Source organism: Pyxicephalus adspersus, chromosome 3 (assembly GCF_032062135.1).
Source record: "Pyxicephalus adspersus chromosome 3, UCB_Pads_2.0, whole genome shotgun sequence".
NCBI lineage: Eukaryota > Metazoa > Chordata > Amphibia > Anura > Pyxicephalidae > Pyxicephalus > Pyxicephalus adspersus.
Genome location: NC_092860.1, coordinates 120129300 through 120144758, shown reverse-complemented (window position 1 = coordinate 120144758; position 15459 = coordinate 120129300). Strand labels below are relative to the sequence as shown.

Genomic DNA, 15459 nt, shown 5'->3' with positions numbered 1-15459 from the left:
ATTTTTTTTTTTTTTTTTAAATGGGTGCATTAAAGATGCTGAGCACCAACCACATCATGTTAAACTTGTAGCAGAAGCAAATGCATAAGAAGCACTGCTTTAGATACTCCTAAGTCTGCAACAAGCAGTCACAATCCTCTAGGTGGGGGTGTTTATCAATTCACAATCGGCATTGGATAAAGCTCATTTATGTTTGATTATTCATATTATATACATTCCATTATACTTAGCTTCTCCCTGTCATGTTGAGCACTAAAACACAGTTGTGTGTAGCCTGCTTTTGCATTTATAGTTGTATTTAAAGCAACTGCATTCCAAGGACTTACACAGATTGTTGTGCTTTTTCTATAACTTTTGGCTGCAAGTGTCACACCGTTCATGGTGTTGCTGGTTACCTACTACAAATAAGTCATACATTTTTTGAGCTCTCTCCATATGATCATTTTTTTTGTAGAAAAAGATTAGAAACCTCACTAAGGTGTCCTTTGTTATTTTCCCCTCACTTTTGTATTTGTGTTACCTGGTCATTAGAACAGAAAGTGGGGGCAAATACTTTGCATGAGGAGCACGCATGAAGCAAGAATAACACCACATGTGATCTAATCCCTTTTGTGCTACACAAAATAAACTATTTGAATGGATGTACAATTTTTGCAGACTTTAATAAATGTATCAGACGGTTGCTTAAGGATCATGTCCTACTCATGGAAGATATTCACACAATTTTGGTTGTGTGAAGACCTTGCAGCCTAATTCCAGTGTTTTTTTTTTTAATCATAGGCACGGAAAATGTTGGATGGAGTAGAAAGTTCGGACACCCGAGACAGTGACGAAGATAAGGTATAAATGTTTTCTCTTTTTTTTTCTCTTTCTTCACCCAGCTTGATTAGATTTCACAATCTGATAGGTTTATTATCGTGAAATATTATAGGTTTATTGTGAAATTTATACCCTTTACACTGTTTTGCTATTTATATTCTGCAGTTTTATATTGCAGTCATGTGCCCTTGTGTGTGTGTATATATGTGTGTGTGTGTGTGTGTATATGTGTATATATATATATATATATATATATATATATATATATATATATACACATACACATATACACATATACACACACAGCGTGTATTTAGGGGATATGCCTACATTACAGTCCAAAAACCCTCAGGTCCTTTTCAACAGGTTGAGTGTTTACATTTTAGAAAGCTGGTTTACTACTATACTGTGGTTAAATCTTATTAGATAAATGGGATATGAAACAGAAATGCTAAAAGACAAATCAGCCATATACTTATTCAAGGTGATCAAAATGCTAATGCCAAACTTTCAAAGCAGTGTCCGTATCAGAGTCTAAGATAATGCAATGCGATATTTCATATTATGCCATACCACTGTCCTTTTTAAAAGTTGTCAATTGTTTATTTTTTGATCTCACTCCTACCCAGGACAAGGATGAAACTGAGACACTATCAAAATCACAAAACAAACGTATTGATGTGTCTGAAGCTCACAGTGGAAGATCTGACATTTCAGAGGAAGAAGATGGAAATGAGATTGTTCCTGTGTCGATCAGTAGGATTTTTTCATTTATTTTTTTTGCATACATATTTGTTATTAGGTTTAGAGACTCTGGTTGCTCTGACCTTTTCGCAGTCTGCATTTTGGGTTGGAGCTTGTACTTGGCATCTGGCCATGTTCCCTTGTAAGTGTTGCAGATTGTGCTCCTTTTAGGGGGGTTTGGTGAACGAATCTCTGTATGATGTAGCTGTATATGCTAATTCTGGCATTAGCTTGTGAGTTCATTCTGGTGTTTGTCATGCCAACATCTCCTTAAACCAATGTTTGTTGTTGTTTATGCCCATCTCTCAGTTCATATATAATTTTTAATGTTTGTATGTGTGTCATTATCTTTGTAGGTTTGTCCAAAGCAGAAACCCAGGCTTTGACTAATTATGGGAGTGGGGAGGATGAGAATGAGGAGGAAGAGAATTATGAGTTTGAAGATCGCCCTGCAGATGTGCAGACATCTCTGGAAGCCAATACTGAAACCACTGATGAAAATGAAAAGGAACAGGTGAGTGAGTTCCAGTATTTTTTCATGTGCAATATTTTTCATTGTATACAGTACCCAGATTATTAATTTTATCGTTTTTATGTTTTAGAATTTGAAAAACCCAGTTAATGAAACAGAGCATGAAAACACAGCAGAACTGTGCATTAAAGAAGAAGGTAATGCACTACCTGTGCACATATTTGTTAACTTCTAAAATTTTAGAAAAGAAATTAAATATACCCAAAAGCAGCTAGATATCCCAGAAGGCTCTGCGATCCTATTCTGTCTTTATCTGTGTCGCAATAAAGACAGAAAGAGGAGGGCCTTCATTCCTTTAAACCAATCCATCATAAAGAAGAATCCATTGGGAATCTGTTGCACCCAAGTTGCATTTTAAACTTTTCTTACTCTAACAGAAAGACCAGGATCTGATGCCTTATGATGCTTTTTTTCCCACTCCCCTTACTATATCACTTTGAAAGCATAGTGCAAAAGCGTTGAAAACTTTTATATTATGGCAGACAGATATAAAAGCTTATCTATTTTATTTTGCAGCAGGCTCCATTCTTGCACTGCTGACAATCTTTGTGCTGTACCAGACCCAAATCTTCTGTTTTATATTAAAAATAAAAATATATATTTTTTTTTATCTTAGATGTGCAGAAGTTGGAGGAGAAAAAGAATCCGCATAATATCTCATCTGAAAATATATCTGTGTCATTGCAATTAAATAAGGAAGGTGACATGTCTGCATCGGTGGATGTGGATACCAAGTTGTCTCTGGCATCAGCCGAGAGCTCCGGCCCTGGCAGTCCTGCCACTGACTCCCCTGTGCTAGTTAATGACTATGTAAGTTCAATAAAATTACCAATACAAATGCCTAACTATTCTAAGGATCAGTATATATGCTTATTTTTATACCATTACACATAGAAAAACAGGAAGAGAAAAAAAAAAGGGTGGGGTGGGTGAAGGGGCATGAATAAGGGGTTCAAAACAAAAGAAGAAGAGCGCCAACCAGTAACCAGACATGAGTAGAATAAACAAACATATGAGGTTTAAACATATTTAATGACGTTTTGACGTGATGACTGTTCAATAAAGACCCTTTAAACTAAACCTAGGCAATACTGTCTAAACATACCTTTATTTTGTGTTCTTTGTTGAACAGGAAACTGGCTCTGGAAACTTGAGCCAGAAGTCTGATGAAGATGACTTTGTGAAAGTTGAAGATCTGCCCCTCAAACTTGCGATACCTGAGGTATTCAGTTTTTAACTGCTTAAAAATAGGAAATAAATCATGATCTTCTAAGATACTAAGGTAATGTTGTTATACAATCACAGGCAGAACTGATAGCAGAGATGGAAAAAGAGCAACTAAACAATAATATCTGCAATGAAATTTTGAATGGACAAAGAAATGGTGCTAACGAGCTGGCGGGAGATGCATTGTCACTGAAACAGCCAGGTAAGTTCCCGAATGTTAAGAAGTTTTATAATAATTTTATGCTTGGCTGGTGACTCACTTACTAAATGGTAAATGATTTACACTGTAACTCGTATTGGTGGCCTGATCAAATCTAGCTTTATATACATTCTGGATAACAGATCAGGGACATTCTGTTAGAACAACTTTACAATTATTGTATATGCAGTGCTCAACCCAGAAACTAATTTAAGCTGGGTGGGAAGAATTTGTAGGCGGATGGAAGCACCAATATTGTAACCCAGCTCATCAGTACCCACCCAAAAATAGCTGAGTGTTGTACCAAGCTAAAAGTGGCTGGGGAGAACACTGTATAAATATTGTATCTACAAGATCAAAGCAGATGAATTTGTGGCCTGTTCAGTCACTCTGCTTTCTACTAGAAAATCTGTGGGTCACCAGAAGTAGGTTCATCTGTGGTACCTTGTTGAAATCTGTGATACAAGGCAACCAAAATACATAGCCATACAATTAGCATTAGGGATAACAAGACCACATCTATGTAACAATAAAATGTTTTCTTTCTTATTTATATTTTCTCCTGTTGTTGCAGAGAGTAATGGAGCACATTCTGGGTGAAAGGAAAAAGAAAAATTCAATGCAAGACTTTTCAATGTTTAAATCTGCACTATACTTACTAGGTTTGTAATAAAATACTAGGACACTGCCGTTTAGGTCCTGGGGAAAAAAAAAAAAAAAAAAGAAAAAAAAATGCCAGTGGCAGTACTGTTCTTGTTGGAAACCTCCGTTGATCCAAGAGTGTAAACACTGTTCTCCTATAATCATTCTTTGTATGACTTTTTTTTTATGTAAATCCTTAATTGTTAAAAGAATGTTCTAAATAAAGTTTGGCTTGTTGTATTTTTGTTTTATTTATTTTCTCACCTTATAACATTTGTCATAATGGAGATATGGGGGCGTCACTCCTAATATCGGTTTCCTACCTGTGTGGTTTCTATACCCCTGAGCCTTTGGACAATCCTTTAAGGCATGGTACAAGTCCTCCCCTTCAGACGCATTTTAGACATCTGGAGAAGAGGCTAAAACCCACTATAAAAGCCCAATGTTGAGAAATATACACAACAATTTTTAGGAATCCTCTCCTTGTGTATGGCAGATGGGGGGACTGTCCATGTCCTATTAAAATTTTTAGAGATTTAAACCGCCATATAATTGGGAAGGTGGTCAGACTATTTTGAAAGGCTTGATTGCCGTATAGTCTAAATCCATGTGTTTTCTACCATAAATTTCAGAGATCACATTCTTGGGAGGATAGAGAGCAAGCAATCCAGGGGATATGACCATTCATTTGCAGAAAGGTATCTAATCACCTTGGAGCTATATGACTAAAGCTGCGTACACACGGCAAATTTTTCTCGCCCGATAATCGGTATCGGCCAATTATCGGGCGAAAATCTGCCGTGTGTACAGTCGGTCGTCGTCCATCGTCCGACGACCGTCCTGGCGGATCCATGGACGATGGACGACGACCGATCCTAATGAAAGGGAAGGGGAGAGCGCGCAGCAGGGTGCCGCTCCGTCGCTCTCCCCCTCCCCTCTCCATAGAGCATGAACGGTGCTGTATGTACAGCATCGTTCATGCATCGTGCAGTCTTTTCTCGTTGGAAAGGATCGTGAAAGATCCTTTCCAACGAGAAAAATTGCAGGTGTGTACGCAGCTTTACTCCATGAAAACATGCATTGTCAACATTAAAGGAGAGCGCCTAAATACCTATTCAAATTACTGTAAGCATTTTCATTATATTCCCATTTGACACCTAGTGATGAAATTGCCAGCAACAAAGTCTAATTCTAGAAGTGTGCAGGCTCTTGGGAGGAATTATGCAAATATCGAGTGTCAGTGTAAAGCACTAGGTGGTCCCATTCATACATTTTCATGATGATTGCCCTGGGTATGGAGATGGTTACAATACTGGAACTGGTTTACAAGAAAACACTTTTTTTTAACGACCTGTAAACCTAATTCACTGCCATTATCCATTTATGATAAAAAAAAAAAAATATACTGTACTTGTTTTATAAAAACCTTCATTTCAGCAGAATATGCAAATGTTATGTCAACAAAAATGACAACATTTTCACACAAACATTTACTAATGGAACTTTTTTCAGGTTTTTGTGAAAATATATCTCAACTTTTCATGTTATATGCAAAGCCTAAAGGTAAATTCCAGTTGGGGGGAAAAGCACATGCTTTTATTGCAAATCCTCGGAATGTAGAGGATTGTATATTTCATTGATGATAATTATGTTTCACAAATTGGCCACACTGTATTCAGAATGCTAAGAAGTTGTGTGTGTTTGTTTATGTCTTGCCAGCAAGGCATTTTTATAGTTTCTTGAAACAGAATAAATTATATTTTTTGTTGGATGTTAGAATTTCTATATTATAATTTAGGGGTTACAGCCACTAAATTATGTAGCACAAAAAAAGCTGTCATTTCCAACATGTTTCTTGAAATGTAAGACCCCCAAACCTTAATTTTTTCACTATTTAGTAAGTCCCCTATTTAATGTACAGGGCTGTGTAATATGTCTGCGCTATATAAATACTGCTTAATAATAATAGGTCGCTAACCTGGATCAACAATACATGCTGTATGACTTTATATACTTTGGATAATTTTACCAATGAACATTAGCATGTAATAAAATGTGTTCTTTTCTTCTGTTAATCAGCTTCCTAATGCCAACATTGGCAATATTTTTCTTATGGGTCTTTGCACTATGATGTGCTGATCTCTCCTACTCGCAGTGCGCACCGCCTACTGGCAACTGCACACGTGAGATAATACCCAGACCCCAGTGTGTCACATTGATATAGAGGATGAATAGCAATAAAAAGGACACATCAGAGCAGACAGTGTATTCTATCAAGGGAAATGGCAGAAGAGAAACAACCCATCAAAAAATAAGATGTCGGTGCTGGGACCGGTGGGGTATCTCAAAAGCTATAGCATGGTAAGGAATATTATCTATAAATCTGTACAAAGTAAGTTAGACTGTATGGAGAGTCCTAAATTTTGAGTACAGATCCCTTTTAATAAATCATGATTAGGGCTTGAGAATAACTCCAAAAATTGCACCATTCAAGTCTGCAGGGTGTGTCCCATGTTTTCTTGACACTTCCCTGGGTCAACATGGATTCCTGTCCTGACACAATAAGGCACCAGAATATAAAAATTAAGTTGGGCAGCACGGTGGCTCAGGGGTTAGCACTCCGGCCTTTGTAGCGCTAGATCCCAGGTTCGATCCCCAGCCAGGACATTATCTGCATGGAGTTTGCAGGTTCTCCCCGTGTCTGTGTGGGTTTCCTCCGGGTACTCCGGTTTCCTCCCACATCCCAAAAAAAACATGCAGTTAGGTTAATTGGCTTCCCCCTAACAATTGACCTTAGACTACATTAATCACATATGACTATGGTAGGGACATTAGATTGTGAGCTCCTTTGAGGGACAGTTAGTGACACAACTATGGACTTTGTACAGCGCTGCGTAATATGATGGCGCTATATAAATACTGTATAATAATAATAATAAAGTTAGGTATCTTAAAAAAAAAAAAAAAAAAACTAGTTTCCATTTCTCTGCTTTTCCCCCCAGAGTCAAAGGATTGCTGACACCAAGAACATGCATCAATATTTTATTCATACAGAATACACCCAGGGATGTATGAAAATAATTGCAGCACATTGGAAAGACAAACTTGTCATACAGAACAAAAACAAAACTGCACATTTATTAGCAATATGCATTGTTTAGTGTTTCTGAATATTAGTGTCAGAATTGACCATCATTCAAATGCTGACTGGAACATTTGTTGCCCTATTTTGATATAAGCTTCTCTTTCCTCATCTGTCATGAAAGATACCAGTGTGGGGTTCTGACTGACCTCACTATACACATGGGGCTGTCCCCCAACCATTACCATTGGATCTACAGCTTCTCCTTCCTCCTCCAGCTCTGCCCCGTTACTGGGGTTTATTGGAGAAGGCATTGTACGCTTCTTTTCTTCATCAGATTCACTCGTATCACTGTCTGATTCACTTTTAGAAATCTGGGTTGTGGTGGGTCCGGATCCAGATTTCATTTCATGGATCAAAAGAGTTCTTATCACCTCATTGTCACCCCCGCTGACCTTCTTGTTGGCATTTTCATCAACCACTGGCTCTTCACTTGCTGTGGAGAAAATAGAAATGAGAATGATTTGAAATTAAATTCATTTGAAAGAGTTCCTCTCATATAGTTATCTATTTACTGGACTGCAACAGTATTCACATTAGAGCCACCCAGGGCCCTTTTAAGCGGCCACTTATGTGCTATTAGGTATCCTGTAAACACTATTAGAGGGACAACAGGTCTGCTTAAGGCATGCAAAATTTGCTCCTCCAAAATTTGTACCCTCTCCAAACTTAGAGAGCTTTAATAATTTAGGCCCAATATCTTTGGAGAGCTCTATAGGATAGGTAAATATCACATGGGCCCATACTTCTCATGCATAAATATTGTGTATATACGGAAACTTACATTACTGAGATCATGGCTCCAAAAAGCCATTTAGAGATTCTAAGTTAGATAGTTTGTACATTCAAATGGCAAAATACCCTCTGTTGTACCTATGTATAAATAATTTTTTTTTTGAAGTCTTTTCTGAAACAAATGCAAAGCACACCTACGCCGTATCATTGATTCCCCATGTTTTTTTTTTTAGCCACAAGAGCAAAGAAAATATCCCATACCTCTGTTTATCACAAGGTTAATGGAGTGCCTGCAGTATATAAAAGCTTTTACTAGGGTGACCCGGAGAATACACATTGCATCCTTGGCTTGTTCACTCACATTGAATAGCTCTGTGTTTCCCAACCTTTTCAACATGGGGGAACCCCTGGAAATAACTTTCAGGTCTTCATGGAACCCTGACATTAATTACTATATCCACAGCCTATTATCCACAGTACATTGGTGTGGTGGTTATTCGGAAAGGATATCGCTTACATTATTTACCAACCTTACAGATAGCCAAAAAGCTCCTTGGTGCCACAGCCACCTCTGGAAGACCCACAGGGGTTCGCCTTAAGAAACACTGGTATAAAGTGATGGGGAGGAAAGAAAAGGCAAATATATGCTATAGGGATATGGGAATTAAACAGAACCTGCTTTATTGGCCTGCCTGGATTTGTAAGATACAACTTTTGCTTCCTGTAGTAATAAAATTTACAATAGGTGTATTTATATACATTGTAGTCTTTGCCTAGTGTGACAAATCCGATGCATTGGCTCGGGGTAAATCCTTCTTATGATCCAGTTCTAATACACAACATAAGCAGTATAAATATCACTCCAACTTCCAGCTTTACCCTGTCCCTACACCAAGAGAAGCCATAGTTTCCCAGCCACCGAACCCTTCACCACACCGCTCACTCCAATACTCACTGAAGCTGTCGCTTATTTCTGGATTGGGTTCATGCACTGTACTATTTTTCATCCACACCGGCTGCTCCTTCCCTTTCTTCTCCTTTACCTTTTTCATTTCTGGTTCATGAACATTAATGGTAATATTCTGGACATACATGTTACCCACAGCTGAGCTTTTGTTGGCCCATCTACCCTGGCATCCCTGTAGATCCATAGCAGCAATGGCAGAAGGCATTTCACAGCTAGGATAGATATGCCATGTGTTACAGCTCTGATCAGCATTCAGACACATTAAGTTCAGTATTGCTGGTGACAGTCAAATACAATTACAAAGATCAATAAAAGAAAAAATGGATGACACTTAAAGGTAAACTCTAAGCAAACAAAAAAGGTAAGATATATATATTATTCATAAATAAAAAACTGAGATGCAGCTAATATCAATACCTGCCACGGATACCCGATTATGGCCTTTTTATAAATCCCTCTTCAGCACTTAAGCTGGAAGTGAGAGAAAGGGGGCAGTGCTGGCAGCCAATCAGTCAGTTTATCAGCAGCGTGAAGGGGGCAGGAAAGTGACCTGACAGTGTTGCTTTACCGCACAAGAGAAAATTCAGGTCCCTTAGATAGGTGAGCAATAGGGCTGGGTAAATCTGCAGCTGGGTAAACAGAACTACAAATCCTTTGTAGATATAACATATCCTACCTGTCTGATGAACTTTCAGAAAATTGTTAGTATTAGGTAAGGGCGCAAATATGACGGCCTGAAATACACATATATCTGATATCAATTCCTTTTATTCACTCAAAAATACCACACAGCTACATATTTATGACAATAGAATTCGCATTAAGGGCCTGCATTGACGAGCTTTGGGCTTGTGTTCATGGCATCAGTTCGATATGTTGCTGGAAGCATTAAGAACTTTTTTAAATGCATCTGACCTGCAGATGAACTGCATTTTATTTGCTTTGAGAGCTAACTAGGAGGGCAATTAATGTATCTCAACAAACACATAAGTTAGGCCCTGCAACATTTACTATCTAGTGTGTGTGTGTGTGTGTGTATATATATATATATATATATATATATATAAATATAAAAGTGTACATTTCAGTGCACTGCCAAAATCCTATCATGCCCCAACACCTGTATAATACAGTTCTGTATAGATTTCATACTCCGTGCTGCTATAGTTCTTCCCAGCACTGGCAGCACACAAGATGGGAAAACAGGTAGTTGTATTTGATGTCCATCATGAACACAGTAGTACAGATAGATTTGTAAAACAGTAGGAGAACATATTTCTGCACTAAAGCAAAGTACTTCTGTCATACAATATTTGCAGTACAGTGGTACCTTGGTATAAGTCCTTAATCCATTCCAGATCCTTGGATACCAAACAGGACTTGGAAAATGATTAATCCGTTCCCATAAAAAAAAATCCTATTGTTATTGGCATATTATATAATAATGGGGCTGTATAAAATAATTTAAACACTGCCTAATACTAAAATACATAAATACTAAAGCAATTAGATGAAATAAATTTACCCTCACTTTACCTTGCTGAGAAGAGTTGAGTGCCTACTAGGATGGTGCTGAGAAGGAAGGAGGAGGAGATGTTATGTAATTCACAAAGAGTTATAGTCCGGGTTGTTCACTGAATGGTGGCAACTTGCATACTGACGCTGGTGGGCAGTCGTGGTTTTGTCTCAAGAGAGGTAAATAGGGGGGGGAGCGCGGTGTTATGACTCAGTTTGACCCACACAAGTTCTAGCATAAATGTTGTATACCAAGCAAAGGTTGTATACCAAGCAAAATTTTTCATGTCCAAACAGGACTTATTCCAAAACGGAATTATACTGAGGTACCACTGTATACACAAAGCTATGGAACGTCATTTCCCGTATTGATGATGCAGAGACATTATATCTGTTGTCATTCTTGGTCTCTGTGCTATTCCCAAAAAACGCAAAAGATGAAGACTAAGCTCATCCTCCCCCCCACCACCCCACCGAACTGACCTGCCAGCAAGCTCTGGAATCTCGGTTGGTTGGGGCTCCAGCAGCTGACTTGGAAGGACAATATCTTCTGTTTCCCGAAGGAGCAGAAAAATTGGTTCTATCTGCTCATTGAATTTAGCAAGTAGAGTTCTGGCATCTCTTTTGGGTAGTGATGATAAATCCTCCTCAACTTCTTGATTGCAGTATGTACAGCGGAAAAGTTCTGCAAATATTCAAAATACAGAATTTATTACAGCCCAGATTCAGCCAAAACATTTTATGGAGATTTGGACAGAGCCATGCAAATAGGTTTCTGCTGCCATAAGGAAGAACTGGACAGCAGGCTCCTCCATATCTGTCCGATTTCATTGGTGCCCCAGACTTTGCCGGGTTTCATCATAAGGAATCCTTGCAGAAATCTTACAGATTTGGTCATTGGTTTATTAAAAAAAAAATTTTCTTGAAGTTTCTTTGTTGGAGATAATTAATCTGATCAGTGCCACATCCAATTTAATTGTGACAATAACTTTAAAATATATAAACAAGGACTTTAAGGCACCTTTCTTAATCAAATGACAGTGTCACATAAATATTTCCTAAAACCATCATTTATACATTACAAATTTAAAAATATCTTTATTACAAATGTGCCAATGTACAATGTGTAGTATGGAGAAATGATAATGTGTTCTGCACAACCACTGATTTTATATTATGTATATTTCCGACTTATATTATGTATCTCCGACTTAAACACCAAAATTTCAGTTTAGTTCAGAATTTCAGCAAAGTTTCCACATGCTTGTTTGTTTGTGTTGTAAATAGTATTAGGGAAAGGTTAGAGATTTTGTCAGGTTCAGAAATTTAATCAGCAGCTTTCATAAGCTCTTTGTGCCTTCTGTCCCAGTGACCTCCCCATTTCCTGTCCTAATGGAAATATGACAAAAATCCCCAGTGTTAGGAAAACCAGACAAATTGGTTTTAAATGTAATAATCTATATTCATTTATTTTATCAACATCTACAAAATGTGTATGAAGTAAGACAGTGATAAAAAAGTAAAATAAATAACACAGTGGAGGTTGCCAGTTGCCTTTCATTCTGCAAATGCTAGCTGTATGGAAGTTATTATGTCCCGTTTGTTTGACTATATGAAGCAAAGAATCCAGGACAAATATCTAATGCAACTCATTGTTATTCAAACACATCATACTGAAACCTACTGCTTGAGCTGTTGTATAACTCCAATTCTAATACAGGTAGTCCCCGAGTTAAGGGCATTTGACAAACGGACGCCTCCTAGATACAAACGGGGCTTCCATGCTTGATAGGGGGAGGGGATGGTTTGAAAGTCTTTTGCTAAACACAGAAGTTGTGGGTGATCTTAAAAGTGGAGCTGATCTGTAACATCTTGTAACTCTTTAATGACCTAGACAAACTCTGCACTTGTTTCTTTTTGCATATCAAAGCACAGCTTGCTCCAGGAGTTAATGAATGTCTAGGCTTCATAAAGGTTTTTCTTCTGCTTTGTTTGTGATTAGCTCACGGTGAGGATTTTTTACAGTAACTGACACCATGCTGCCTAATAACATGTTGAGACATACATCTGTCCTAATTGCATTTATTAAAATAATGTACCTGTTCCGACTTACATACAAATTCAACTTAAGAACAAACCTACAGTCCCTATCTTGTATGTAACCCGGGGACTACCTGAATCTGCTGCTCAGTTACCTATGATTCTCCAGATTCGATCAAAAGTAAAAGAAAACAAAATTGGAAATGTTAAGTGTATGTACTTCGCCTTTTTATTCCCTGGGAAGAGTCCCGCAAATAACTTTTGTGTACAGATTGGGCTTAGGTTTTGGCCCTTCATTTTCAATAACCTCTGGCAATCTTTTAGAAACACACAGTTGTCATTTTTATACATGAGACTAATTAGAAAATCTTACATCAGGTTGGACACATAACTTGTACCTGTAAATGGGTCGAATAGTTGGTTCACTTCCAGGTCGGAATAGGTCTTGAAGCATCCAGGACACTTGAAAGAAGCTCTGTTGGTGGACTCCCTCTCATCTGACTCGATCTTACGGCGGACATGATCAAGTTTATATTTAATGACATCTACCAGCACCTTGTAGTTGATGTAATAATAATTGTGTTTGGTGCTCTTCCCATTCGGTCCGGTCTGGATACGCATGCGACACTTGATGAATTTATCAGATTTTAGGGTTTGCAGGATGGTTCGAAGTTGCTTCTTTTCAAACTTGAGAAGCAGGGCAATGTCCTCCTCCTTGACACAGGGGTATCTGATGAGCACATCCAGGGTCAAGGAGTACTCCAGGCCATAGAACCCTCGAACCATATACTTGGCAAGTCTCTTCAGGGCAGCCGGCACCTCCGTCATGATGTCTTGATCCCCCATTGTAAATTAACCAAGGCCTGTGAAACACAAAGCACTATACCATGCAATATGAAAAAAGCTTTGTAATAAACCAAGAAAACTGACTGCAGCCTTTGACGAGGTAAAGAACATGCAGAATAATTATCACAAGCTGATTTAACCAGAGAGGACATGCAAGATCAAAATATATGCAGTGACTTGTGTGCGGAGTTATAGAGGAGATAATCATTGGCAGTGTATCAGATCAGTAAATTCCCTGAGGATTTTTCTGCCAAAAGCCATGCTGCAAACAGGTTTAATGAGCTCAGGGGCATTACTGATTTCAGCACTTTGCATCATTCAGCCAGGTCTATAATACGTCATTGTAAAATACAGAACTGTCCCAGGATTTATACATTTCTAAATGCAACCAGAAAGAATGCAAACTTCACCTAAAGGGTCACCTTTAATGTCACCGTTATATAGCGGAAGCTTTAAACTACCATATGCTGAGGCTTCTGGAGTAATAATGACCCACAATACCCCTTACCCCATATACTCATCTATTGATCAGCATTATTGTACTATAAACTGTAATACATGCTACTTGCTTTCTTTTGTTCCATAAACAAAATTTCAATCGCATTAAAAAATATCACCGCAAAAACCTAATTGAAATAACAGAAATTTGACTTAATTCCAAAACCCGTACCAGACACCAATAAACGTTTACCAGAATATTACAGTAATATGTACCTTTCCATAAATGCCAATAATTTGAATGTTTCTTAGTTTTCAAACCCAATACCTGCACCGGCATACCTAAGGCACTTTGGGCGCTGTCAAACTATATTTGCAGAAATAAAAACTTTACTGCAATGTTGTATAATTACTGGTAAAATCAGAATATTGAATGGTTTGTGATTACATTAATTTCCATTTTTAATTGATCAATGTAATTTATTAGTGTAAATAACACAGTTATTTACACCATTACATAAATCAAATATTGACAACGTTGCAATACAAAAACATTTAAAGCCCAACTAAAAATAAAAAGATAATTTATAATAAAAAAAAGTCCAACTTAACCTAAAATGATTGAACAAGTTCAATTCTAAGAACAGGTTGAATGTGAGTATGAACAGTGTAAAGAGGTAGAAGTAGTGTAGACAAAATACAATAAACTCCCCATTATCCGGCACCCACTGGTATTGGCAGATTCCAGATAAATGTATTTTCTTTTAAAATAGTCCTAGCTAATTCTATAACCCATATACCCATACAGTATATACAAAAACTATGTAAGTGTCAGCTTACTGATGGAAAGGTGAGCCAAGTTTAAATTCAGATTTTCTTCTTCAGTTGGATCACTGGCTGGATGCTTGATAGTGTTAGTTAATTGAGTTAACAGGGAATTCACAGTACCTGATTAATGGGGCAGCCTTTTCTCCAGCATTGGAGAGCTTTAATAAATCAAAACTTTCATTAGTGAAGTTGGGTGATCGAGCAAACCTGGAATGGATCTAGTCCAGGATTGAAAACAGTTGCTAACAAATACCTTGCAGACCCCAGACCCTTGGAGCAGGTCATCAGCCTGCAAGTACAGACATTTAGTGTCCTCAAGCTAGTGCCTGCATTGCCCATCATCCCTGAGTCATTTTAATGCATACCGGGCATCACAGCAGAAGCTGAAAGACCTAAGGAAGGTCAATATTGGTGGCATTGACCTGCTGATCATGCTTTATTTATGAACAACAAGTGATAAGGCTATTTAATAAACAATAGCCTAAGGAGCCCTTAACCAATGGCCAAAGAGATCCTTAAGTGACGTGAGCAACCGCATGGGCTAAGGGACTGTACCTGGTCAGGACAAGAGATGTAGAAATTTAGCCTGTGCTGTATGGCATCATTATCTTTGTGCTTCTGTCTAGTGCCAGTTTTTACAACCCCTAGATAAGCCTCTGAATACCGATACCATGTTATTATGGTTTTGGGAGCGTGGAGAGTAAAGGGAAACACACACACACTAAATTAAAATTTGAAGTACAGACCATGGTGCCAGTAGGACTCAGGGAATCAGTGCTGCAGCT

At 38.0% G+C, this 15459-nt stretch overlaps 2 protein-coding genes across 2 annotated transcripts in view; one reads left to right on the top strand and one right to left on the bottom strand.

Annotated features, from left to right (window-relative positions):
* PCM1 (pericentriolar material 1) overlaps positions 1–4403 on the top strand; it is a gene marked incomplete in the record, with an annotated part of 43570 nt that extends 39167 nt beyond the window's left edge. Inside the window, 8 exon segments of the mRNA XM_072406165.1 lie at positions 781–840; positions 1449–1575; positions 1920–2077; positions 2166–2232; positions 2712–2905; positions 3228–3317; positions 3401–3524; positions 4096–4403. Of these exon segments, the coding sequence (XP_072262266.1) occupies positions 781–840; positions 1449–1575; positions 1920–2077; positions 2166–2232; positions 2712–2905; positions 3228–3317; positions 3401–3524; positions 4096–4121 (846 nt within the window).
* Positions 4404–7195: 2792 nt separating this feature from the next.
* On the bottom strand, positions 7196–13580 carry LOC140327031 (general transcription factor IIE subunit 1-like). Its single transcript, XM_072406164.1, has 4 exons — positions 12961–13580; positions 11006–11207; positions 8996–9219; positions 7196–7741 (listed from the first exon to the last, which is right to left on the bottom strand). Exons 1-4 carry the CDS (start codon positions 13406–13408, stop codon positions 7356–7358), a joined length of 1260 nt encoding a protein of 419 aa, XP_072262265.1. The 5' UTR covers positions 13409–13580; the 3' UTR covers positions 7196–7355.
* Positions 13581–15459: the final 1879 nt, after the last annotated feature.

Excerpts from the sequence above, each read along its gene's own strand:
- LOC140327031 (XM_072406164.1), bottom strand. The coding sequence starts at position 13,408 with ATGGGGGATCAAGACATCATGACGGAGGTGCCGGCTGCCCTGAAGAGA. Across the intron at positions 11,208-12,960 it reads ACTATTCGACCCATTTACAG|AACTTTTCCGCTGTACATAC; the intron begins GTACAAGTTATG and ends GAATATTTGCAG. Across the intron at positions 9,220-11,005 it reads ATTCCAGAGCTTGCTGGCAG|CTGTGAAATGCCTTCTGCCA; the intron begins GTCAGTTCGGTG and ends TATCTATCCTAG.